The 27,793-nt window shown below is 45.0% G+C and overlaps 1 protein-coding gene across 1 annotated transcript in view; it reads right to left on the bottom strand.

The window, feature by feature from the left end:
• LOC141257115 (ectonucleotide pyrophosphatase/phosphodiesterase family member 1-like) overlaps positions 1–27,793 on the bottom strand; it is a 129,885-nt gene that overhangs the window by 78,352 nt on the left and 23,740 nt on the right. Inside the window, exons 5-7 of the mRNA XM_073671259.1 lie at positions 19,675–19,735; positions 18,349–18,446; positions 4,664–4,743 (exon numbers count right to left, since the gene is read on the bottom strand). Coding sequence (XP_073527360.1) covers positions 4,664–4,743; positions 18,349–18,446; positions 19,675–19,735 — 239 coding nt within the window. The remainder of the gene's footprint in view (positions 1–4,663; positions 4,744–18,348; positions 18,447–19,674; positions 19,736–27,793) is intronic.

Below are 27,793 nucleotides of genomic sequence, written 5' to 3'. Positions count from 1 at the left end.
ATTGAAGGTGGAGAATGAAGGGATTGGTCCCATTAATATTTACTAAGGAATTTATGTCAATTATTACAGAAAATATGAGAGAGAATTAGGGGCTTGTACAAGAATCCCCCTTAAATATAATTGATGGTTAGTGTGTATACCATCTTTTCAATCTGATAGGTCTATATATATATATAGTAATATTTCATCTTACTATTATTCTAATGCACAGCCTCTCAGGTATACTATCAGCCAACCAACAAGTGTGGGATAAAATTTGGAATTTAACCACTATTTCCATAATTCCTGCTATTTATTAAACTTTATTTGGAGTAATCTTATCACTTTTTTCTGGTAATGCAGGTATGTGGATTCTTTGATTGGCTGTTGGACCTGTCAATCTTGACAGGAGGTATAAGAGTCCTGAGAAGGCGGCCGATCCCGCCCCTAGAAAAAGCCGGTAACCCCGGCGAAACGCGCGTCAGGGACGTTTTTCTTAATACTTTAAATGTGGTGACATATTCCAATACCCATATACCACTCTCTGTCATGCTGTGTGCCGCTGCTATCTCACTCCAATTTCCACTCTGCCGGCTTAATATATAAAGCGGCATTGACCACGTGCAGATAACCTGCACCCGACCCGAGTGAGAACGCTGTGGGGGAGATAGGGTGCTCTGACCTCCATGTGCTTAAGCTAATGATACAAACTGGCGGTTGACCGCATGCTTAATCTCTGTAATTAACAACCGTGATTGTAAGCAGACCATCCGCACACAGCCAGAACGAACACGCTGCGGGAGAGACAGAGCACTTTTATCTCTAGGGGCATGATTTAGTAGACCAGCGGTATTAACCGCTTACATTACCCATATGAGATTAATGCTTGGCTCTTAGATGTAAGCTCAGCCATAATAGCTGTTGCTTTAATGCCACCTGTAGCAGTGAGATTGTACAAGCATAACATTTAGATCTCCCTATGCAATACTCTTACTAATTTACCTACAGCTTAGAGAATGTAAGAAGCCACAAGTGGCTCACTAGTGGAGAATAAATCATCACTCCTCACATTTCAACGGTATCCCATATATGGAATCAATAATAACAAAATTATCTGACAGAGTGGGTTAGGTTATTTGGGATATACAACTTATAATACCCAGCCAACAATTATAGGGACATTGGCTGTGGGCAATTTATCTCTGTGTCCGCACATTTAAAATAGGAACTTTTGGGCTATAACTGCATAAAATTATATAGCAGTAGCCCTATATACATCCTTAGATGTATGATAATTCATTTACAAATAATTTTTATTAAACAAGAGTTTTTAATTATACTAATAAAAGCTAAATTTTATTCACACATCTTTCCTTTCTTCATACCCTTTCCAATTTATATTAGCTATTTGAATCAGTGGTGACCACTATTGTGAATTTTGTCCATTATTCTAATCAGTATTCTATGTAATCTAACTTTCAATCTAGAATCCAGGCTATAAAAGAGGTCGTTTTTGATGAATGGAAATAGATAGATGTTGCAATATGTTGTTATATTACTTGTTCACTCCATGTTTAGAAGATTTGGTGCTATCCTTAAAAATTATGAAGGTCATACAAAATTCTAGATGTAGTTTTTTTATATTGGATATTCTTTTCTGCATCAACTAATGTGAGTAGAACTGACTATTTTGGAATGAAAATGGTATTATTAACCTGACTTTCTTGCTATGGGTTAAAAAAATGTTTTATGAAACTCAGACACATTGTTTTGTGTTCAGATAGATATTAATTAAAATCTTACTTTTCAAAGGTGGTAAACTTGTTACGCTGAGCAGTTTATATATTCAACCAAATTTATTGGCCATTATTTTTAACAATAAAGACAATATTGACCCAACTCTAAAGTAATTAAATTGTGACAAGAGAAGACCAAAAAAATAAAAAGCCAGTTACAAATCGATTCTATCTGACACAGCCATCACTTTTCCTGCCCATCTACTGTAGGTGATAAGCAGCAAAATAGTAGCACAGGTCTCTTAATCCCCCTACTTTTTAGGGTATTTTCACACACAATTAATTTTGGAAAAACCCCATTACAAGTCTTTATGCAGTTTTTTAACCAAAAGTGGAATCAGCCAGGAGAAGTATTAGCCCTTCATTAACATTTCCCATTCCTTTCGAATCCACTTCAGGATTTGGCTCAAACTTCATTAAAAATCATAGTGTTGTTTTTGTAAAAAAAAAAAAAAAAAAAAAAAAAAAAACAAACAAACAATGCTTATGTTAAACCACCTGTTACGCAAGTTGTGAGAAAGACTTAGTGCAACACAAAGGGAAGAGGGAAAGGGAGCCCAGACTCTAGGGAAAGGGGGGGGGGGGGGGGGGGGAGTGGAGACCTCCTAGATTGCTCTAGCGTCATCCTGTCTCCCCTAACGTCCCTGTATTGGCTCTTCATCAATCGCCACTCGCGTACCTCGCCCTGTCCTTCCCTGGCGTTTTGCTCAGGCTAGGGAAGGGAAGAGATGAGCACTAGTCAATCTCCACTAAACACTATAGACAACAAGGAATGACAAACAGGGGAAATAACTTAGCTTTAGATGACTCCAGACAAATGCGCGCGCGTCCTCAAGCTCCAGAGAGGACAAAGTACTGCTCTTGCTAAAGCCTTCACAAGTAGTAATGAATATCACCAGCACCTTCCTCTATAACACACCAGGTATTTATACACCCAGGCCAGGGAGTTAATTAGCCAGAGGGAGGTAGCCGCTGGGTCCTAGAGACAGCCTGTAAAAAGATGTCTGTAATGCCAAACGTAGATGAGACGCCTCTACTCGTAAAGCCCGTGTTTTACCCTGGGTGTTGGGGGACTCTGTGTCGGGCCCTGTGATGGAGAGGTGGGATGCAGCCGTGGCCCAGGCCCGACCCGTGCTCAGGGCCGTCACATTAGAAAGAGATGGTATGGGCTTGTCCGGATTGAGTGGCTGTTTAACGACTACGTCACCTGTGGTGCCTGGTGAAGGGCCACCAGCGCCGCTACAGTCCGCTGAGGCCTGGTGTTATGGCGGCCAAAGTTATTACTACTCCCCACAGCCGAAGCATGGCCTCAGTGCAGAGGGACAGGAGGATGGGGGTAGTAGTAGAGGGAGACGGGAGCCGCGTCATGCGGTGTGGCGCAGAATAAACAGTCCGGAGGCCATAGGGGTGAACTTCCAAGGCTTTACTCACTTTAGAGATGGCAGAAGGAAGGCGACTCCCTGCTCCTCGCGGAGTCCTGCGGTCACCAGGGACGGGGGTCCGACAACCTCCGAGTAAGTCCAGCATTCAGTCGGGACCCTACTGCAGAGTGTTCCTGAACTACAGACCGAATCCTTTCCTGTCCGTGTGTGTGCAAATAGGCCGGGACTCCCTCTGAACTTCTCTCAGAACAAGGGTACGGATGGCAGCTCCGCTCCGTCCGATACCCGGTGGGATCCTCTGGGCCTAACCGGGCTTTCCCGTCCAGGACGTAAAGTAACAAGGTCGGGTGTCGGGGGCCGGTACCCCTCTTGCAGCCGGACTCTGAATATATCAGCATGGCGAGGACAGGTGGCGTACACCGCTCCGTCTGCATCCTGCCTGGGATCCATTTGCTGTGGAGCTACACTCTTAAGCTCCAGGCCTTCTTGATCCTGGTCCTTGGCCGGGTTGAGACATTCCTGGTCTACAACCTACCTCTCATCCCAAGGCCAGGGCACGAGGGCTGTGTCCCTTGCCGGTGCAGGCCCACACAGGAACTGCGCTCCCGGATGGAGGTCACATTACACACAGTATTTGACAGCACCCAAGACCAACTATATAACAAGGACTAGCAGAAGGACCAAGAACCAAAATGGCTTTTTATTAAATATGAAATTTAAAGTGTAACTAACTTGTGAGTCCTCCACCCTCACCCACTAACTGGTTCCCCTAACTCTTGGTTCCCCAGTCTCCCTGTAACCAGGGGAGCAGCACCTAGTGCATACTAGCTCCCTCTGGTGGAGAAATGTGGTGTTGGATGCAAAAGGTTAGGTGCCGACTATCACACTGTCCTTACCTCAGAGGAGGAACACCACACTCCATTAAAGAAGTGCAGCATCCCTTTGGCGGTCGAACCCTCAGGGGCGCCACATACAGATCTCCTGCAACCAACTGCAGGGCAACTGTCTGTCACTTCTGACACACACGTGACACCACCCTTAAATGGATTATGTATTATTTTTTATAGTATACTCTGTATTAAAAAAAAAAGCAAGCCATCACTTAACATAATTAACATTTATTTATTTATCTACCCACTCTAATTTCTCCCCATCAAATTCCCAATCAAGGTTAACTAGTGAAGGAAATAAAAAATGAAGGATCTTAATAAAAAATAAAAAATAAAAAAAAATAAAATATCTGTATGCTTAAATCATCAGAATATCATTATTTTCTTCTTCCTTCCTCCCACAAACACGCACGTACACACACTGTATTCATTATTTAATTATAATAAAAGTGTAAAGGAATCTGAGTGGTTTGGTCTAGAATAGTTCAAGCCAAAAATATAAATCCTTGGTATTGACTACTTTGACAGCATATAAATTCCGGTACATATGCGTTGAACAAGTAAGCAAATAACTTAGCAAAGCAAAAAGTTGTAAAAAGAAAGATGAATTACTTACAGTTACAATGCTGTAATGGTTTGGAAAAGTTTTTGATGGAAACACTGGTCGTAAAGAATGTGTATATGTCCCACATTGTTCTAAAATGTAAGCAAAGCACAGGAAGTCAGAGAAAGAAAATAGTGATGTCGCCTTAGATGAAGTGCTGTCTAAGGTGAAGACAAGTCTAAAAAAAATGCATCCTTTTACAGGATGCTTCATCTACAATGATATTGAATATTATATCATCCTGTATAAGGACACATTTAGACTACAGTTCATCTTTACTCATAATATACAATTTTAATATCACACGCACACACATAATTAGGCTGTCTCAATGCAGAAGAGATTTTACAAACATACTGAAGCAGCTGAGCAGTTGAAGAACCTTCCCAAACAATTGCCTGTGACTGCATGTTATATAACAAGAGTTTTGGTATTATTTTTACATAAATTAGAGCCACCAGAGATTTTACTCCTTATATTGACTAAGGCTTTGCATCCCACGCTTAGATAAATGGCAGATATGAACTATGTTATGTTCCCTGATGTATTCACTATGCAGCAGATTCCTACACGATACATGCCAAAGAACAGTTACATTAATCATATGAAAATATTTCTCAGTTGCTACAAATTTTAGATGAATGGGAAAGCACTTATTAAAGGGGTATCACTGTATCTGTATAAGGGAGTGACAGGGACGGTAATACGTCTCTCCCTCTGAAGATAACGTTTGTGACTTGTGTATTTGAATATGTGGTTTTATTGTGCATAGAATATGACGGGCACTTATGTGCGTAGTTAATGTATTGAGATGTGATGAATGTATAATGTTCTTTATGTGTAACATATAGGGAAAGCCTAGGGTTAAATATAGGATATAAGTATAGATAGATCATAAGATATAGGTTAGGAAGGGGAGAGGTGCAGTTGTGGACACATTAGATACAGAAAGTAAATTGCACAGGTTAGGAACAGTTAAATGTTCAAAAACAGCCCCAACATGGGAGAGGGAGGGGTTAGATAAAAAGGGGAGCACTTCCTGATTAGAGGGAGATTAGATAAAAAGTGATAGCAGTAGTTCAAGGCCAGAGGGCTGGAGGGCACAAAAGAGACTGTTTGGCAGCATGAGAATGTCCTCCACAAACGTCAGCGGACCTTCCAGGAATGTCCTGGATCTACGGCCCAGCCAAGGTACGGAGAAGCGTGCATTGTTATCGTCCTATGAAAGGAAGCCGGACAGGGAATCACATTAGGTAGTTGGGACATGACTCATGGATGCTGAAAAGCCGGACAGACTATCCCAGGGGCCAGAGATGCCAGTGAGAAAAGGGATAGCTCAAGCTGAAGAAACAGTGAATATGACAATGTACTGTGCTGTAACAACAATTGAACTTGGACTGCTCAGGAAAGATAATCTGTTTGAAAAGAACCGGGTGTTCCCTATTGAATGTGTGGCTGTTCCTAGTTCTGTGATCGCAGAGACAGCGAAGACCTGTGGCTGAAATATGAGTGTTATACAGTACACACACAGCACAAGGGAATCGGGATACTGCTTTTGACTTTTCCAAGTCAGTTAAATCCCTTTTTTTTTGGCCCATTTTGCCTGAGTAAAACAAGCTACCTAATAGCGTTGCACATGTTGCTAAAGAGTGTTGATATCCTTAGGCCACATCCTCCCTCATTACACAAAATACACATCACCTGATCTGCTTCATCCAATAAGCATTCAGGTTTATACAGTGTGATGTAGCAGACATCCCTTTAATGGTTCAGTGTGTTTGAATGACCATGTACCTTACCCTTTAACGGACTGGTCACATGACTGACATCACACAGGTCCTTATGCACACAGAGGGTGTGGACACATGACTCTGACATCAGTTAAGGTCCTATCTGTGAGTGTGCTGCAAGATATAAAAACCCTGTGTGTTCCTGTGTAGGGGTGTTCCGGTGTGTAGGAGTTCCTATGTGTTGGGAGCTCCTGTGTGGGCACCATGTGCAGAGGTGAAAGGGGTGTGACAGGCGTGTTTCCTGTTACCCGTATATGCGGACACCGTGTGAGCGGCACGAGGCTGTTCCCTGGATGTGTGTGTGGGAACACCGCTCGTGTGAGGCCTGGTGAGGCCTGGTGGACTCCGGTGGAGGTGAAGCCTGGATCCCTGTGTGTGTGTGTGGGATGCCAGTAAGCCTCGGAGTGCCACACAAGCGTCCTGGAGGGCAGAGCCTGAATCTGAGTATGTGAGAGATGCCAGTGGCCTTGAACGGTTGGAGGGCTGGAGACCACGTGTGGTCAAGCCTTAGAGCCACAGTGGTGGCGGACTGAAGCAGCTAAAACCGACTAAAGGTAATACTCTTTGTGTTATGGACATTCACATGGACATTGCTTTATTATTACCTTGCGGAAGGCTGTTATTAGAACCAAGTGGGCCTGTCTGCCACTTGGGCTTGTTTGACTTTATATGTGTGAACTACAGTTTATGGAGTTTAATAAACTGCTGAGCATTGTTGAACTTATCATATGTGAGTTGATTGACGCAGCAAGCGAGTATCCCCCAGGATAATAAGTAGCGCTGCCTTACAACAGCTTGGAGTTGGGAAATATGCATAAAAATGGTGATAAGGTAAAAATACTCACTTGCATAATAATTATGGACACAATGTATGAACCTTTGGGAACCCCAGAAGATTTTGCTCCAAAAAAAGACTCTAAGTGCACTAACTACAGTAAACGGTAGAGAGAACTTTTCTTTGAAAAATATAACAATTGTTCCCTTCTACATGTTCAGGAAGGCCAATAAATCATAAGTTAGAGTGTTTCTGCCGATTTTCCTGATCATACAGTTTGGTCACAAGCTCAGTATATTTACACTTAATATGGTCTTGGATGTCTTGTGGTACTGGGGCCATTGTATCTTCCACCATGATAATTCTAGTTTCACTTTCTGTGACTCATTCACGCATTTCCTGCATATTTTAAAATATTAGGGAAACATCCATTTTGACCTAGTTGATTCTGTTAGTATGAAACAAATCACTTTCTGTTATAGCTCCTAAATCTTTTCAGGATCTGTATCTGCCATTGGTTCTGTTGGATCTATCTTGGATGCATCTGAAGAATGAGATTGGCTGCACTGGGTAACACGTTTATATGATGCACCAGGGTTTCTAAATTTGTCTAGCTCTTCTGGGCACCATAATCAATGGATATCCACGCACAGTGGTCTTCATAATATGCACAGTATGAAGAAGGCGACAGCAGCACCTCCAGTTCTTGCTATCCACTAACTTCAGCGAACTAGGAGAACATCCACAATATAGCTGCATCACTGAAGAGTTTATGCAATATATGTAATTTGTTTCAGAGGGTAACAAAATGGCAAGGTGTATCACCATATATTTGTAAGTGGTGGTTACTGCACATTCTAATCCTACAAAGGTAGAGATTTGAGCAGCTGCTCAGGAATAGCTGGTCAGAAGTCCACACAGCAACAGTAGTTGCCTATTAACACTTAGTATCTCAGGTAAATATGCAGGATATTTTATATATTAAAGAGAATCTGTCACCACATTTCACAACGCTACATTTGTCTGAACTATGAATATGGGCATACAGGTTATAGATTGCGGAGGAGAGTGATCCCTGTATGCCTCATAGCAGATGCCTCATTGTGGAAAAATCATCTTTTATCAATTGATGTAAATGACCTCTTCCAAGCTATGGGGAGGACACTGTCTGAAAGATAACTCTGCCTCCAGAGCTTATTATACAAGAAGGTGGAGATACCAGTGTAATGTGTAATGGCCGCTCTCTGCTCTCCTGATCTCACTGCAGAGCGGTGTGTGATTATGTAGCGCCCCGAGGGTTCGGCCGCTACAGGGGTATTGCACCTCAGACCAGAGGTGTGATATTCCACTCCCGGGTAAGGATGGAGTATGGACCAGGGCTCAGTTAGCTGCATACAGCACACTCACCCCATTTCCGAGGGACAGCTCAACGGTGCTCCCACTAGACAGAAGTGCAGGCACGACCGACTATGTCCCTGCCTGGAGTGGGGAGGGGGGAGGAATACCCAGTGCTGTAGGAGCAGAAGGGGACAGTTTCTGAGCATAGGAAGGAGCTCATTGGTTGCTGGTCACCTGAGCTCACACACTAGGGAAGGGTATATAAGGTGGGCACCATCTTAGTTCTGGAAGTAGAAGAAGTCAGTTCAGTCAGAGAAGAAGCAGAGTGGAGATGTGACAGGGAGCTGTGGCTCAGCCTCGGCCCAGCTCCATGAGGCAGGCCTAGAGTGAAGGCCGGAGTAAAAGAAAGGAACAGAAAGGAACAGAAACAGAAAGAGAAGTATCCAAAGTGTGGAAAGGCTCAGAAACAAGAAGGTGGAAGGGACCCTAAGAACCCATGAGAATACAGGGTGAAGGGTCAGGCAGATTAAGGGTACCGGATCCCAAGTTGGTGGAGGAGAAACTACCCTCAGCCAAAGACCGGAGGTCGTGATCATTTATTGGTGCGATACCTCATCAAACCTGCTAGGAAGGCACCATATAGGACAGCGGGGAACGGGGTCCACGTTTACCCGCGCAGATCCGCGGCAGCTGGACAAAAGTGGGTCACTGGTGAGGCAGGCCAGAGAAAGGATAAAAGGGGGTCCTGAGCCAGACTTCTGAATTGCCTGGGAGTTGACCGAGCCCCACACCTGGTGGACACAGCACGGCTCGGGCAGTCACTACTGGTGCCGAAGTGACCTGGAGCACATGAACTGTGAGTAAAAGACATTGGACTGCAGTACGTTGTCTGTGTACTTTCTCGCTCCTCCAGCACTACCGGTACTGGGACTCCCTGCACCATCCATTGCACTGCCCTGGGGCTACACTCTTCCCGTGGGGAGTTATCCAATCTCAGCTGCACACACCATCAGCCTCAGGGGATTACCTTGCAGCGGCGGTTCATAATAACCGCAATCCACGGGTGGCGTAGTCGGACATTATCAACAGCACATAGCAGACTACCATTGGTCTGACCACCCTGAGCCACGGAACCGGGTCGCCACCACTACCCCCCATCGTTTCCCTATCGACCGGCTCAGAGTGCCCCACGGCCCAGGGGGTGAGTCAATTATAACTGACACATCTGCAGGTTCTTCTCAGGGCTTCAGCTCTAATCTCACAGGCAGTCAATGCAGCAATATTGACGCAATACAGCAGAGCTCAGAGCGCTGCAAAAAAAATATGTTTGCAAGAAGATAAAAGTTAATTTCTCATGTTCTGTGTTAGGTACTTGTCTCACACTGGTATCTCCCCTATCATGTAAAATAAGCTCTGGAGGCAGAGTTATATTCCAGACAAGATCCTCCCCATAGCCTGGAAGAGGTCATTTACATACTGTATAAGAAAAACATGGATTTCTCTGGAATAAGACATCAGATCGCAGATATCAAGGTATCATTTTATTCAGTTTCCTAGGACCTACATTCCCATATAGATGGCTTAGAAGAATTGATCCTACTGACAGATACCCTTTAAACTGACTTTGAATTCTCTTCCTTGATGATTAGCAGTCTCAGGGTAAACAACAGCCTGCAATTACTACTGTGACACAGTTTATGCCCTGCACGCTTTCACTGTACTGAAGTTTACTGTATGTGGACCAGAGCTGAAAGGATTAAAGGGTTTGTCCCCTACTAGGACATTACCGTCTTGAACTAAACATTTGGCCTCGATAAAATGTAAAAAAAAAACTATTCTCACCTCCCATGCCGATGCCGTTCCAGTGGTGTCAGCACTCGCGGTCCTGGGGCTCCCGTGCTGCTGTTGTGACACGTGACACCGGTGCCCAATCAGCTCTGGTGTCACTGCTCCTGCCTACGTATTAATTGAACATGAATCATGAGTCAGAGATCAGCCGCAGCCCAAGAGCGAGTGCAGACACCATGGGAACAATGCAGTCATGGGAGGGGAGTATAAGTTTTTTATTTTGTTGGGGCCCAACATTTAGTTCAAGAAGGGGTTGTCCTAGTAGTGGACCCTCTTAAGCCATCTATATGGGCACACAGGTCAAATTAAGCTAAATTAAATAATTTCTTGATATATGTAAAGCGATGTGTTATTCCTAAGAAATCTATGTGTTTCTTATACAGTGGCATGTAAAAGTTTGGGCACCCTTGGTCAAAATTACTATAAGGCCCCCTTCACACGTCCGTTTTGTATGCATGTATGACATACGCACACCCATTGTATTCAATGGGTTTGCGCACATGACCAGTTTTTCACACGGACCTTGTATCAGTGAGAAAAACCCGCAGACATGTCAGGTGTTTTTGCGCAGCATGCACAAAATGTGTGCTGCAGCACACATGCACACTGATGACATCTGTGTGTTATCAGGGTGACACATACTGTACTGTTTGCGCTGATCCCTGGCGTCAGCTGCTGGAGGCAGCTCATTATTGACCTGTGCTCGTGTTGAGATCAGCGTGCGTAAGGGACAATTTTGAGAGTTGTAGGCAGCCCCCGCTCTCTACATCCAGTGTAACATTAAAAATAAACTAAAATAAGACAATATACATTACCTGTCCGAAGTGACAAAAATCCATAGTGTACCACGGCGTAATACATCTGAGTGACATATGCTCTTCAGCATGAACGCTAGCCTGATGCAAGCGTTCATGCCTAAGAGCAGGGGAGAATGACCCGCTGCAGTAAGAGTGGGCACATGAACTGCGATGACCTCAGTGAGATCATTGCAATTCACTGTGAGAAATCTCTCATGGTGTTGCGCTGAACTGACTGAGTTCAGCGCAGTTCACCATGAACTGACTGAACTGCTGTGAACTCAGTGAGCTCAGTACAACACAGTGAGAAATTTCTCACCGTGAACTGCGATAATCTCACTGAGGTCACTGCAGTTTATGTGCCCGCTCTCGCTGCAGCGAGATATGGTTATTTTTTTTTTTTTTTTACAGGTGACAATAGCTTCAAGGGACTGATCGTTCAGTGAGTATAACTGTTTTTGTTTTTAATAAATGTGTAAAACAAAGTGTGAACATTTATTTTAAATAATGGATTTTTACACGCTGTGTGTTTATTTACAAACTTTTACTATGGGAATAGTAATGGGGGTGTCTTATAGATGCCTCTCCATTACTAACTTAGACTTCATGTCAGCTTCCAGTACAAGGCTGATATGAACCCCAACCCTATTACCCCACTTGTCACCACATCAGAGCAAGTGGTAAGAGTGAGGCTATGCGACAGAACTGGCACATCTTATTGATAGGGGTAGGATCCATGGCCCCTTCCCTGGCTATTAATATCAGCTCACATCTGTCTGTTTAGTCTTTGCTGGTTAGATTTTATAGGGGGACCCTACGTCAATTTTTTTCTTGGGTCTCGCTGTAATCTAGCCAGCTGTGGGCTGTTATTAATAGCCAGGGAACATTTTGGGCTACTAGCCCCTTCCTTGGCTCGTAATATCAGCCCCAAGTGGTCGGCTTTTCCTCTGCTGGTTATGAAAATAATGCGGGAGCCCATTTTTTTCATTTAATTCTTCAATTTTACACAGAATGTACTCAGCGGGGGCTGAATATAACTCCCAGCATTGTCTCAATGAGAATGATGAGGTTTGCCTTCAGCAGTCGGTGCCTGGAATCAGCACAAACTGTACTGCTTTTCCCAGGCGCCAGTACATGTCACACGGACATACCAACTGCACACAGATGTGTCATAAGGATATCACACGTATGCCACACTGATGTCACATACGGACACGGACCATGGATCTCACCAATACTGTTTTTTCTCGTACAGGAAACACCAGGATGTGTGAAGGAGGCCTTATTGTTAACAGTTAAGCAAGTTGAAGATGAAATGATCTCTAAAAGGGCTAGAGTTAAAGATCACCCATTTCCTTTCTATTTTAGGCAAAAAATATATTGTCATTTTTTCCATTTTAAAAATTGTAAAAAGCAGAATAGGCCGTTCAGCACACACAAGATTGTCACAGACTGACAGAATGGTAAAGGTGGAGAAACAAATTTTTGTTTTCCTCTCCACTTCTGACAAAAATTGATGCCACTTTGATCAAATGAATTAATCTAGCCATTTTTCTCAGATGTGGAAAAATTGCTCATGTGAATGTACCCTTAACCCCTAAGCCTGCTTTCACCTTCATGACGAGGCCAAATTTTTCAATTCTGACCAGTGTCACTTCATGTGGTAATAACTCTGGAACGCTTCAACGAATCCCAATCATTCTGAGATTGTACTTCATATTAGTGGTAAATTTAGGTCCACATGATTTGCATTGATTTATGAAAAAAATTGGCAACCTGATGAAAATTTTGAAAAATTCTAAATTTTCAAACTTTTAATTGTTATGCCCTTAAAAGTCATGGTCCTACCACTAAAAATAATTAATAAATAACATTTACCACATGTCTAATTTACATCATCATTTTTTAAATATCATTTTTTTTTGTTAGGAAGTTGGAAGGTTTTTTTTTTGTTTTTTGTTTTTTTTTTTAAAGGACCACATCACATTTGAAGTGATTTTGACTGCCCTATCTGACAGAAAATATCCAAAAGTGACAATTTTAAAAACTTCACCCCTCAAAGTGTTCAAAACCACATTCAAGAAGTTTATTAACCCTTTGGGAACTTCACAGGAATTAAAACCAAGTGGAAGGAAAAAAATGCAAAATTTTAATTTTTCCCACAAAATGTTGATTTAGCCCCAAAGTTTTCATTTTCACAAGGATAACAGGAAAAAATGGTCCCCAAAATTTGTTGTGAAATTACTCCTGAGTATACAGATATCCCATATTTAGTGGAAACTTACTGTTTGGGCACACGGCAGAGCTCAGAAAGGAAGTAGCGCTATTTGACTTTTGGGGCGCCATTTTGGCTGGAATAGATTGCGGATGCCATTGTCATATTTGAAGAGCCTCTAACATGTCACTCGCCCCCAGGGCCGTGGGGTACTCGGCAGCCGGGCCTCTGGCTGCTGGGGGAATATCACGGTGGCTGGCCCGGTCCGTGACCCAGGGCGGTCAGTACAAAAAGGGGATATTTTTATATGGGATTGTTCGTGACGCCACCTGTGGATAGCGGCAAAAGGGTGCCGCCACTGCGGAGCAGTCCTCTGGAGCTAGTTGTACGGCAGCAGGGGTGGTGTGGCTCTCCACAGGTAGAGCCTAGCTCCAGGGCAGCGTGAGGTAAATGGTGGTGGTGCTGGGCGTTGTGGTGCAGAGAGGGAATGTTGGCGCAGACGAAATAATTGGAGAGAGGCGGTGCGGTGCAGTCATCCGTGTCTTTACTCACAGTTCTTTAGTTCCACAGGGTGCACTGTCATCTTACAGCCTCCCACGTCGCGCTGCGTTCACCAGGCAGGGGTTCAGCTCTTCCTCAGGGAATTTAGGAATGCCTGACAGAACCCCACTTTCTCGTGTTCCTAGCTAGACCGATTTCACACTGGGTCTTTCTCCCTCCTGCTCTGCGCTGCCCACTCTCAATCCCGCTCGGGTGCTCTGAAGTCCCTCCTGTGCATCGGATCCCGGACCTGCTTGACCCTCCTGGGGATTAGAATGCGGCTTACGATCCCTCTGTCTTCTTATAGATTCGGGGCGTACGGGTGCCGTCCTGCACTCGCCGTACCCCCTAGGATCCTTTCTTAGAATGGAGCCTACTCCCTGCTCCCTTCCTGGGCCTCCAGACTTGGCCCTCCTTGTGGAGCAGAGCTGCTAATGAGACTCTGCACCCGGACTGTTCTTCTGAACTGTCCCGAGCTGTTCTTCTGAACTGCTCCCACTTATCTACTGTTCTGACCCGCCACCCTAAGATGGCTTTCCTATATATACTCCTACCAAAGTGCTCCCCATAACTACTTCCTCCACCCACACCCACTACTGGTTCCCCCTACCTTTGGGTTCCCCCCCCACTCCAGCTAGGGTCAGGGCTCAGCAGAAACATACATTGCTTCTTGCCCCTCCTGCTGGCCTGGAGCAGTGTAGTGTTGGATGCAGGTGTTTTGGGGTTCCGGGCAGCACTCCCTCCTTACCTGAGAGAAGAGAGACACCACACCTCTGGGTGAGGTGCAGTACCTCTGTGGCGACTGAACCCTCAGGGGCGCCACACATGCAAAAACATAAACCCCCACAAGTAACCCCATTTTGGAAACTAAACCTCTTGAGGAATTCATCTAGGAGTGTACTGATCATTTTTAACCCTTAGGTGATTCATAGAATAGCATAATATTGGGCTGAGGAAATGAAAAAATAACCATTTTTTTCCTCTAAATTTTTCCTTGGTACAAAGTTTTTAATTTTCAAAAGGGGTAATAGGAGAAATTGCATGGAATAATTTGTTACTCAATTTCTCCTGAGTACGCCAATACCCCATATGTGGTCAAAAACTATTACAAAGCACAGAAAGGAAAAAGCGCCATATTGGAGTTCAGATATTGCTGGAATGGTTTGAGGGTGCCATGTCACATTGGCAGAGCCCCTGACATGCCAGAAAAGCAGACACTCGATAAGTGACCCCACTTCACAAACTACACCCCTCAATGAATTCATCTAGAGATGCAGTGAGCATTATGATACCACATGTGTCTCACAGAATTTTATATCATTGATGGTGAAGAAAGAATACTTAAATTTTAACCACTAAAATGTTGTTTTAGCCTCAAGATTTAAATTTTTATAAGGGCTAATATGAAAAAATGGACAGCAATATTTGTTGTGGAGTTTCTTCTGAGTCAGACAATACCCTACATGTAATCGAGAACTACTTTTCAGGCACAGGGAAAAGCTCAGAAGAGAAGGAGTGCCATAATGTAGTGCAGATTTTGCTGTTAAGGTTTGCGGGTGTCATGTCACGTTGGCAGAGCCCCTGTGGTGCCAGAACAGCAGAACTTCCCCCCATAAGTGACTCCATTTTACAAACCACACCTCCCAATGAATTAATCTAGGGGTGCAGTGATCATATTGACACCACAGGTGTCACAGAATTGTATACCATTGAGCGGTGAAGAAAAAATAATTACATTTTTACAAGAAAAAAAATTATTTTAGCCCCAGATTTTACATTTTCACATGGGGAAATAGGTAAAAATGGCACTCAAATTTGTCTCACAATTTCTGCTGAACATGGCAATATCACATATGTGGCTGTACAGTACTGATTACCCACACTGTGAGACTTGGGATGAAAGGAGCGCTATTTGACTCTTTAGGAACAAATTTTCGTAGAATGGTTTGCGGACACCAGATGCAAAACCCCTAAGTGCCAGAAAAGCAGAATTCCTTCTCAAGTGATCCCATTTTGGAAATTACACTCCTCTGGGAATTTATCTACAGGGGTAGTGATGATTTTAACTCCATCTGTGTTTTCCAGAATCAAGCAGCAATGGATGTTGCTTAGTGAAAATTGCAATTGTACATTGTAGTGCCCAACTAGTGCTTCTGGAGACCGGCGGCCGTTAATTTAGTGGGCTCTCATCGCTATTGAAATGCCAAACACGTGGACGTTAAATGTGGTTTAGGCACACTAGAGCTCAGAAAGGAAGGGGCATTTGGATTTGGGAGTGCAGAATTTGCTGGATTTCTTTGGGGGACAAGGAGCCATAGCATTTTTCCAGAATCTTTATGCTACCAGTTACGTGGAGGCCCCCTATATTTCCATTGACAGATGGACCTTAGTGGGGACTTGCTTTTTTTGTGGATTGAGTTAAAGCTTTTCTTGGGAGCAATTTAACATTTTGGATCACATTTATCCTGTGCTCTACACTGAGCACTTGCATCAGGGTTTTCATCTAAGTCTCCGAATGACGTGATTCAGATGAAAACCCCAAGGAATCCATTCACTATAATAAGGCAGCAGAGTTACTCTTGACTTCATCTGGCCTCTCTTCAGCAGTGTCATTTTTATAAGTACACAAAACTGATCAGCCCAGGTTTTATGCGCGGTTAAAAAGAGGGACACTACTGGATCATAGTCCAGGCAGAGTCCACAGTGTCTCCATCTGCCTCATTATAGGGAATCTTCCATAGGGGGTTCTGTCTGAATCACATATTTCAGAGATTTACACGGAAACCCCAATGTAAGTGCTTAGCCTAGATGGCAGAATAAATGTGAACCGAGCCTTACTGCGATCTTTGGGAGGCAAAATTAACAAATCAATAGCAGGTTAAGAATTGGTTTTATTTATTTTTTACGCTGTTCCTCGTTCAGTATAAGTGATGAGATGGCTTTATTCATTGGGTTAGTGCAATTTTAGCAATACCAGATTTATATATTTTTTATGTTTGGCTACTATCACACATTATACAATTTTTGCAACACAATATTTTGAGAGCTACAATTTTTTTGAGGGCTTGTTTTTTGCAGAACGAGTTTTAATTGCGTTCTATTCCGATTTTTGGGAGGCAGAGTGAATAAAAACCATCAATTCAGGAATTGATTTTGTTTTTTTTCTTATGCAGTTTACCGCATCGTAAAAGTTATAAGACAGCTTTATTAGTCTGGTCAGTTCGATTACAGTGATATTACATTTAGATCATTTTTTTTTATGTATTACTTGTTTTGCACAATAAAAACAATTTTATAGAAAAAAAGAATTGTTTTTACATCACTTTACTCTAAAAGTTATAGCCATAACTTATTTCTCCACTAACAGAGCTGAATGGCGGCTTGTTTTTTGCGAGACAAGATGATGTTTTCAGCTATACCATTTTTATCTACATTTGAATTTTTGATCGCATTTTCTTCCACTTTTTTTCGGAGGTTATAATGAAAAAGTATTTTTTTGCCACTTTTTTTTATATATATAGTGATCACTGAAGAGATGAAATAGTATGATAGTTTTACAGATCAGGTCATTCTGGATGGGCCGATACACATGTGTAGTATTTATTTTTATTTTTGCAAAAATCTACATATTCATATTTTTTTCATTTTTTTGTGCTTTATTTTGTGTTTGTTTTTTTTTTATTTTAACACTTTTTTTTTTTACTTTTTTACTTAGTTCCTCTATGGGACTTTAACTTTTATTAGTATGAACACTTGCTACGACAGCTGGAGCTCGACTATCACTTAATCCGAGCTCCCGGCTGCTATTATGCGGGCACAGTTTATGTGCCCGCATAATTGCCATGACGTAATGGTTTCATTTTGCGGGAACCCCTTGATTAGGATGTACAGTTATGTCAAATGTCGGGAAGGGGTTAATGTTAGATTGATGTAAGTAGTAGAGAATGTTGAATCTATCCTCTCACACTGTAATAAGATTGACAATGTGACTGCAGTTGGGATATGTTAAAGTTCTAAGAGGTTTTAGGTTTCCTTTCAGTACGCAAAATTATATTGATATATTTAGTTTATTTCAATCTAATATCACCTGCACACATTCAGTATTTGGTCAGTGTTTTACATTAGTATCTGTAAGTCAAAATCAGGAGTGGAACAATCAGAGGAAAAGTATGACAGAAACACGTCATCACTTCTGGATTTCTCACCCGCTTCTAGTTTTGGCTTAGAAATACCGTAAAAAAACTCACCAAATACTCAACGTGTGCACGTGGCCTAAGGGTTTCACTTGCACTTCTTTTAACAGATATAAAAATCAAATATTATCAAAAATGTCACCTATGACAAACAGTAATCTTATTTTGAACATCTCTGTTCACGAGAAACGGGGTACTTACTTAACTTGCTGATGACTGGAAGAAGACCACCCCATGTTTGTAAATACTCTGCTCTAAACCCGTCCAATGAAAATAAAATGACAGGTGGCCGAGAGAACCTATGAAATGAAGAAACAGGTATAAGAAGGTTGAACAGGGTTAGAGATGCATGGCTGCTTTCTTCCAGGAACAGTACCACAACAGTCAACGCATTGAGTCCGATGTTGCAGCTCAGGCCGGTTAAACATGTCCACATACACTTATAGGAGGATGTTGAACTTGGGTCAAGAGATCAGTGACTGGTCTGGACATTGTGTTCCAAGCCTGTACTGTGAATGTCAGACATGGGAAACGGGTCAGGTGAAGAAAATTCTAATCTCACATCTGCGTCAGGGTCCTTCCGCAGATTATGAGAGCAGATCTGCATGCAGTGACATCTAAGGTGCGTAGGCAGAGGAAGAGGGCTCTCCCTCTATCAGTCCATCAGCTCTCAATGTCACAATATATGCCAATCAGTTTTCTGACAAAGTTCTCAGATCTAGCCTAGCCATTTCCCTTTTAGGCCATGTTCTCTGTTGGGGTATAAATAAAATTGAAGTTTGTTTAAAAAAGTCCCCCCCCCCAAAAAAAAAGGATCAAAAAGTGAGTCAGTACAAAACCTTAAAACGTTATCAATAAAAAGAAACAAACTACGTAGGTTAGAAAGAACATAAGTTCTCATAGTTATGCTGATGATCCACAAAAAAAATTGCATAAAAACTGCCACAAATACTAAAGTACTTTTCCAAACACCCGGTTTATAAAAAAAACATCCTAAAACATGCCTATTTTTACAAAAGTACTATAAAGTAAAGATGAAAAAAAATTATTTGATGTATTTCTGGCAATCTCCATTCTTGTGTACTGAAATGTAGGCCTCATTTACACAACTATGTTTTGCTTAGTTATTTAGTCCGGACTGTATCCTGGCAGATGTAGAGGCAAAAACCTTATTAGTTATCTGTGGTAGTCAGATGGGAAACCTGAGAAGCCCCTCCTACCTGACAGCATATGAGTCTCTTCCTTTGATTAGCCGGCTGTGACATCACATGTGCGTCACACTACAATGATGGCCATGTGCCAGGCCAGCTAATCAAAAGAGGATTCGGGAATGCCATCAGGTAATAGGCGGTTTTCAGGGCTTCCTCCCCACAGTCACAGACTAATAAAGTGGAAGCTGGTCGGGGTCCTGTGAGTCGATGTGTACCATCTCCGTTATTTAGTAGAATATCTCTTTATAATAAAATGCATAACTTAAATATATCACCAATCTCGAATTCCATAAAGACATTGCAGCAAGTAACTTACCCAGTCGGGCAGAGTGGAGTTTGGATATCCTCACATTTCTCTTCTACCCAGCTCTTGTTTCCTAAAAGAATGGATTAAAAACCAATTATATAGGTAAAAAAAAAATGACAGAAAGAAACTAATATATTTGACATAGATCACATGGTGCTACAAAAAGCAAGTATCCTAATGCTAGAGATGATCAGATCGATCTGCTGCAAATCAACTTTACTGAAATTCATCGGATCCGGCGAAGTGTCCTAATTTTAACCACTAGACTAAATAGTTTATCAAATGTACAGGTGTTGGGGTTCACTTAGGTAATAGTGATCACAAAATATTAAGCTATTAAGCTTTCACTTATCCTTTGAAGGGTTTTTGCCATGTAATCTGAGAGTACCATGATGTAAGAACAGAGACCATGACTACAGGGATGTATCACTTACTGGCTGTGTTTTGCTGTTTCAATACAATCAGTGTTTTTTCAGTGGGAGGTTATAACTATAGGGCAACTGACCTCTTGCATCCTAGTCCAATCCCGACCTCAGCGCGGTTTTGCAGCTTTTTGTCATAACTCCTATACCCCGTGTACTAAGTGACATATTGCTGGAATCAAGGTCTCTGCCACTATATCACGCTTCTGTCATATTACATAACAAAAACCTGCTGACACATTCCATTTCATAAGCTTTCAAAAACGGAGCATAGAATTTACAGACAGTTTAACCTCTACTTTGGGCAAAATCTTTGAGGTTTTCTAAGAGATGCTATCCTGAAGTATTTCAGTAAAAGTAACCATATAACCTAGCATCAACATAGGCTTATGACGGATCGGTCCTGTCAAACTAATTTGATCATCTTCTATGAGGAGGCAAGTTCCAGATTGGACCAAGATAATGCCATGAATGTTGTCTGTCTGAACTTTTCAAAGGTATTTGATACGATGCCACATAAAAAGGTTGGTATAAAAATGAGAACAAGGGGACAGGATCTACACTTCCCCCGTCCATCATGTCATATATACTGTAGTACTGCAGCTGCCAAGGCTGCTGACCCTACACTGACAGACATCTCCTTTCCTGTCCAGTTCATATTCTATGGTGCTGTCACTACAGTCCATTTAGCCCCATATCCCCTGCCTGCCCACTGTGTTTTATAGGGCTATACTGTAGTGTTGCTGCGGCTGCCCTTGCTGGCCCTACACTGGGCAGCTTCTGCCACTGCCTCTAGACATGCACAGGAGATGTGACTGGACGTCTAGTGTGTTGTATGACATGCAAATTCATGAAGAGTTTCAGATTTTTGCCACCTGAACTGAATAAACTCCACACTTATTTGCATCCTTATTGGAGTGCTGCTTCGCTTTTTAAATTCTGTATACCATAACAAATTGGACATTTGTTTGGCGGCTTGGCATCCACTATATGCAATTGTGGCGCTGTTCCATTATTTTTTGCATAGTGTGTTGTATGGCTATAATGTACTGCTGCTGAGAAGCATACACAAACAAGAAACAGCTCCCAAAGTAGGGCTATTTTATTTTTTTAATGGTTTAATCATTGAGAATAGCAAACCTGTTATGAATCCCAAAGAAAGGAATAATTTTTTTTACTCCCAGTAGAGAAGCGGTTAAGTCTTCGCTTTCCAAACAGCTAATAAATTCCTGCTCCCTAAATAAAGGAATAAGTTTTGGATAGCTTGTGAAAAAAGCTATTGCCTCTTTATTTTAGAAAAGAAAAAAAAGCCCCAAACAGCGATAATTTTTACCACTGGTTACCATCAGTTCTTCCCTAGCTAGGCAGTAATGTCCAAGTGACCTCAACCTAAAGCTTTGTTAAAGAACTCAATAGAGGTCAATACATTTGACGCGCCCCCTGGGCCTGTGCGGTGCTGCTGTGCAGGGGGAATACCCGGAGCCGGATCGCTGGGGGTTGTAGTTCTCCGTGGCGGTGACCCGGTCCGTGCCCAGGGTGGTCAAACCAGTGGCAGTCTATTTGTATTGTAATAAGTGTCCGACTACGCCACCCGTGGATTGCGGTCAGTGTCAGTGGGGACCGCCGCTGCGCTGCCGACCGCTGAGGCTGATGTTGGTTGCACAGCTGAGTATGGGATAACTCCCCACGGGAGGAGTATTGCCTCAGGGCAGCTAGTGTGGATGATGGTGGTGGTGATGGTGTGAGTGTCCCAGTACTGGTGGTGCTGGTGCGGCGATGAAACACAGAGACTTGTAATTGCAGTTTCCAAAGCTTTACTCACGGTTGTTATTCAGGTCAATGCTGCAGGCGATGACTGCCCAAGCCGTGCTGCGTCCACCAGGTGAGGGACTCGATCAACTCCCAGGCAATTCCAGAGTGTGGTTCAGAGCTCCCCTCTCTTCCTTTCTACTGGCCGTCCCCACTAGTGACCCACCTTTGTCCAGCTTCCTCGGACCTTCTGTTGGCGAAACCTCTCCCGGTTTCCCTGACCCTATACGGTATGCCTTTCTGGTGGATGTAGTGAGGGGTCGCACCAAGATGTGGTAACAACCTCCGGTCTTTGGCTGAGGAATCTGTTGCCTCCACCAATCTGGGTTCCGGTACCCTATTCTGCCAACCCTTCACCCAGTATCTCCTCTGGGCATATGGGGTTCCTTCTGCCTTCGTGTCTCTGGGCCTTTCTCTGTGTTCTTTGCTTCCTTTCTCCTCTGTTCCAGTTCCTTTCTTACTTTCCTTTCTGTTCCTCCTCCTCTCTCTCTCTGCTGCTTCTGGCCTCCACTCCAGGCCTGCCTCTGGAGCTGGGCCCAGACTGAGCCACAGCTCCCTGTCAGCCCTCTCTGGCTGAGCTCCTCTCCTCTTCTCCTCCTGCCTGAACTGAACTCTGATCTAAGATGGTGCCCACCTTATATACCTCCCTCTATGTGTGAGCCCAGGTGACTAGCAACCAATGGGCTCCTATCTATGCCCAGAAACCCACCCCTATCTGCTCCTACACCACTGGGTGTACTTTCCCCTCCCCACTCCAGCCAGGAACAGAAGCTGTCATGCCTGCACTCTGTCTAGTGGGAGCACCGTTGGTCTGTTCCTCGGAAATGGGGTGTGTGTGGTGCATGCAGCTTACTGAGCCCTGGTCCATACTCCATCCTTACCTGGGAGTGGAATATCACACCTCTGCACTGAGGTGCAATACCCCTGTAGCAGCCGAGCCCTCGGGGTGCTACATTCCCCCCTGGTAAATCACAGCACGTCCTCGGGCTGGAAAAGAGCAAAGACAATTTAAACATACAAGTTTTTAGAATGCATTCGTATATAAGACAATAACTTTTCACTCATCCCTTTATGGGAGGTATTCTTCTCTTTTTAATGTTACTGGTACTCCTTTTCATAAAACATCTTGCTAATGCCACTGGAACTCTTTTAGCATATAAAACATCACATAAAACATTTGTATTATTATTGTAGCAGCATATAAAACTTTTCAATATAAAACATTTTCAAGTAGAACATTCTTGAGCTCTGGCCGCTGTGCAACTTGCGACCAGGTAAATGTGCAACAGTCCATTTAATCCGTCTTGAGGTAGACATTGCGGTTCTTGTATAAAACCAGTAGGGGGCGCTTTAAGAAGCGCAACTATTTACAAGGGATTGGCCGCTCTCAGTCCTCGGCCAGTGGGGATAAGGGAGTGGCTGCTCACAGTCCTCAGCCTGGTTAGGGATTGAGGGGGTTAACTTGCACACGGGTAACAGTCCTTTAACTATTCCACACGAGTCCCAACGGGGACCACACTTCACTCAGCAACAGTTCTTGTACCCTGACGGGTAACTATATACAGTTCCATTTTACCGTGTACTGGTAACGGTGTCCTTCTCGGTCTTCCGGGTAATCTTCTGGTCCGTCCGGATCCTCAGTGTATTCCGTGTCTGGGCGGTACTGCAGTTCCTCCTCTGTGAGCCGGTGAACGTGGAGGGCGTACAGTCCCTTTGCGCCCTTGTGCCGGGTGTAGGTGACCACGTCGCCGGGGTACAGGTCACGTCCGTGATGTCCCTCTGGCAGGTGGCTTTCAACGTCCCTTCTAGTGACGAAGACGTCGTTGTCAGCCTCCGGGTCTCTGACGAAGCCCCAGCCATGCTCCAGCTGGAACTTGACTACGGTCCCGGTGGCTCTGGGTCCGCGGATGGCGTGGGTGTCTTGTCGGGCCCTCCTCTTTTGCTCCGCGCTCCTGGCCTGGAGTCGCTGCTCCCTGATGCGCCTCTGCCGCTGCTCTCTTTCATAGGTGGCTAGCTGCTGACGGCAGCACTCCAGGCGCTGGACTTCTTCCGCCCGGGTCTCCTGGGTGAAGCCCATGAGGTTTTCGCCAGTGGGGTCCCATGCAAACTGGGCATCCTCCGGCAGGGGTGCAGCGATGTTGGCGGGCTCCGGGGCCGGGATCAAAGGCTCACTCAGGGGTCGCTCTTTCCGGAGACGGGGGTTGGCGAACTCCGGCGGCCATTCAAAGGGTAGCCCGTCCGGGCTGGTATATTGGGCATACAGGTCTGCGCCCAAGGGTGGCACTGTGGGCTTCGGACAGGTGGCAGCGCCCGGGGGCACTCGGCCTTGCGACCAGGCCGGTGGTCGCTTGTTGGTCGCGCTCGGGGGTGGCACCGCCAAGGTAGGGGGCGCTGGTGAGGCAGCGGCGCCCGGGTGTGCTGGGCCTTGCGTCCTGGCCTGTGACGTCTCCCACTTTACGGCGCCCGGGTTCAGAGGGCACAGCGCGGGGCGGGGCGTGACGACGGTGCTTGCTGCGTGAGGCCTAGCTGGTGGCGGTGGAGGCGTGGTGTCAGGTACGGTCCCCGGGGCTTCGGGTCCCGCAACGGAGGGTGAGGGCAGGCTGGTGTTCCCCGGGCTTGGGGTGGTGGCGTCCCCATTACCTGCCTCGGTCTCCGTGGCCTCCTCCGCGGTGTCATCTGCAGCTGCCGGTCCCTCTTCTCCGCGCCCAGTGGTAAGCGCGCTGCCCGGTTCCGGCGGGGTCCTCTGCTGGTCACCTCCGTGCTGCTGGGCCATCTCCTCTCTCCACCCGGCAAACACATCCCGCTGCGCCTGGACCATTCTTCTATTTAGATCTTCCAGCGCTGCGCGCGCACGATCCGGGTCTCTAGGCAGTTGGGCCAGCAGTTCTGTCAGGCTGCAGGGTGGCTCCGCTTGCAGCAGGCTGCGGGCCAGGGTGCTGGTGGAGTTTTCTGCTCCCTCCATCTCCGGGTGCAGCAGGTCCAGACTGATCCAGGCCGCACCCAGCCCCTCAGTTTTCTTTCCTATCCGCCCCCATGGGGGTTGGTCTTGGGGGCATCTGCTGACAATCACCTTCAGGGGCAGCCCCCCCACGTTGATGGACATCTCCATTGCTGCATTCATGGCTGGTGGGGGCGGGCTCCTTCTTTGGCGCCACTCTGGGACCTGGCCCACGATGGGAGGTGGCTTCCTGCTGTCCTTTGGTGCGCACATAATGGCGTCCGCTCTGCCAGGGCGGGAAAAACGGATGAAGATGGCGGGAAACGGTCCAAAATGGCGTCTGACGGCGGGAATCTGCTCCGGATGGCGGGAAACGACTCCGGACAGCGGGAAACTTCTGGAAATGGCGGGAGACTTCTTTTTAAGGTACATGTGCAGTTTTCTTCAGGCACGCAATACCCGCTTGTGGCGGGTTGGTAATGATCCTGCCGACTACGCCAAAGTTGACGCGCCCCCTGGGCCTGTGCGGTGCTGCTGTGCAGGGGGAATACCCGGAGCCGGATCGCTGGGGGTTGTAGTTCTCCGTGGCGGTGACCCGGTCCGTGCCCAGGGTGGTCAAACCAGTGGCAGTCTATTTGTATTGTAATAAGTGTCCGACTACGCCACCCGTGGATTGCGGTCAGTGGGGACCGCCGCTGCGCTGCCGACCGCTGAGGCTGATGTTGGTTGCGCAGCTGAGTATGGGATAACTCCCCACGGGAGGAGTATTGCCTCAGGGCAGCTAGTGTGGATGATGGTGGTAGTGATGGTGTGAGTGTCCCAGTACTAGTGGTCCTGGTGCGGCGATGAAACACAGAGACTTGTAATTGCAGTTTCCAAAGCTTTACTCACGGTTGTTATTCAGGTCAATGCTGCAGGCGATGACTGCCCAAGCCGTGCTGCGTCCACCAGGTGAGGGACTCGATCAACTCCCAGGCAATTCCAGAGTGTGGTTCAGAGCTCCCCTCTCTTCCTTTCTACTGGCCGTCCCCACTAGTGACCCACCTTTGTCCAGCTTCCTCGGGCCTTCTGTTGGCGAAACCTCTCCCGGTTTCCCTGACCCTATACGGTATGCCTTTCTGGTGGATGTAGTGAGGGGTCGCACCAAGATGTGGTAACAACCTCCGGTCTTTGGCTGAGGAATCTGTTGCCTCCACCAATCTGGGTTCCGGTACCCTATTCTGCCAACCCTTCACCCAGTATCTCCTCTGGGCATATGGGGTTCCTTCTGCCTTCGTGTCTCTGGGCCTTTCTCTGTGTTCTTTGCTTCCTTTCTCCTCTGTTCCAGTTCCTTTCTTACTTTCCTTTCTGTTCCTCCTCCTCTCTCTCTCTGCTGCTTCTGGCCTCCACTCCAGGCCTGCCTCTGGAGCTGGGCCCAGACTGAGCCACAGCTCCCTGTCAGCCCTCTCTGGCTGAGCTCCTCTCCTCTTCTCCTCCTGCCTGAACTGAACTCTGATCTAAGATGGTGCCCACCTTATATACCTCCCTCTATGTGTGAGCCCAGGTGACTAGCAACCAATGGGCTCCTATCTATGCCCAGAAACCCACCCCTATCTGCTCCTACACCACTGGGTGTACTTTCCCCTCCCCACTCCAGCCAGGAACAGAAGCTGTCGTGCCTGCACTCTGTCTAGTGGGAGCACCGTTGGTCTGTTCCTCGGAAATGGGGTGTGTGTGGTGCATGCAGCTTACTGAGCCCTGGTCCATACTCCATCCTTACCTGGGAGTGGAATATCACACCTCTGCACTGAGGTGCAATACCCCTGTAGTAGCCGAGCCCTCGGGGTGCTACACATTCATAGGAGAACATCTTTCCCAGGCAATTAAAAGACTTTGCAATATTAAGATTTTCAGCAAATGTATTCAATGCAAACCAAATTTGGGGGGAGAATTCAGCGAAGCTGGCAAATGCAAATTTCAAAAGATGAACTCATCTGGATAGCATACTCTTTGCCTCTCAAATATAGTATGGTTTTGAAAACAAACAGGCATTTGTATTTACATGCCATCATTCCAATTGGCCAGAGGCCTTAAGGCCCCTATACATGTAGGACTAATACCGGTTGAACCCATCAATATGGACTCTTGTGGACATAACTCTAATCTGTATGGGGGCAAAGGCCAAATCCTCTGGGGAGAAGTCAATTGGGAAAATGTCCGATTTTGGACTGCCAACCGCTTTATTCTCCTGAAGCTGTTGACAGACTTGACCAGCCCTAGACTCATTGTTCAGGACATCACTTGCTTTTAGACCAAATATACTATGAAATATTCCTATAAACACCATTCTATTGTCTCCATTTGTCAAAACCATCTATTCTCTCCAATCTAAAATAGTTCAAAGTCTAATGAGACTAATGGAAACAGGACATACAGGTCTACCTGCATTCATAAGATGCTCATTTTAATATCAGGCAAGTAAAATGTAAAAAAACAAGTATATACTACCATTCTGCCATGGATTTTTAAAGTAAGTACACCATCATTAGGTCTAAGATCTATTCATTAAATGCATTCAGATTGTATTGTGAAATCTGGCGACAAAAACTTGCTGCTATTTCAGTGATATGATTGTTTTGTCCCCTTCATTATTTACTTGTGCTTATTAAAAAATCCTAAAAAGTAAATGTGCAAATACAAATTGTATTGGGTGTTTGGAATGAAAAGAAGATAGGATAAAAAAGGACAAAATAGAAAAGTCTAAATGTCCGGCATGTGCTATGATTATGAGCAATGGCTTTGCTTGAAATGCTTCAGCAAGGTCTGCTTTTAATATTTCTGCTAGATAAAAGAATGCTTTTAATCTTTGGCGTGTGGAATGCTCCTTTCAATGCAAACTCTTCAGGGAGTGGTAACTTTTCAGTCTTAATAGAGCATGAAAACATAGGAAATATTTGTCTATAGTGTCTACTCACATTAG

This window comes from Phyllobates terribilis, unplaced genomic scaffold, assembly GCF_046119375.1.
Source record: "Phyllobates terribilis strain yellow unplaced genomic scaffold, ASM4611937v1 Scaffold_3__8_contigs__length_932513732, whole genome shotgun sequence".
Classification (NCBI taxonomy): domain Eukaryota; kingdom Metazoa; phylum Chordata; class Amphibia; order Anura; family Dendrobatidae; genus Phyllobates; species Phyllobates terribilis.
This window is presented reverse-complemented; position numbering and strand designations above follow the sequence as displayed.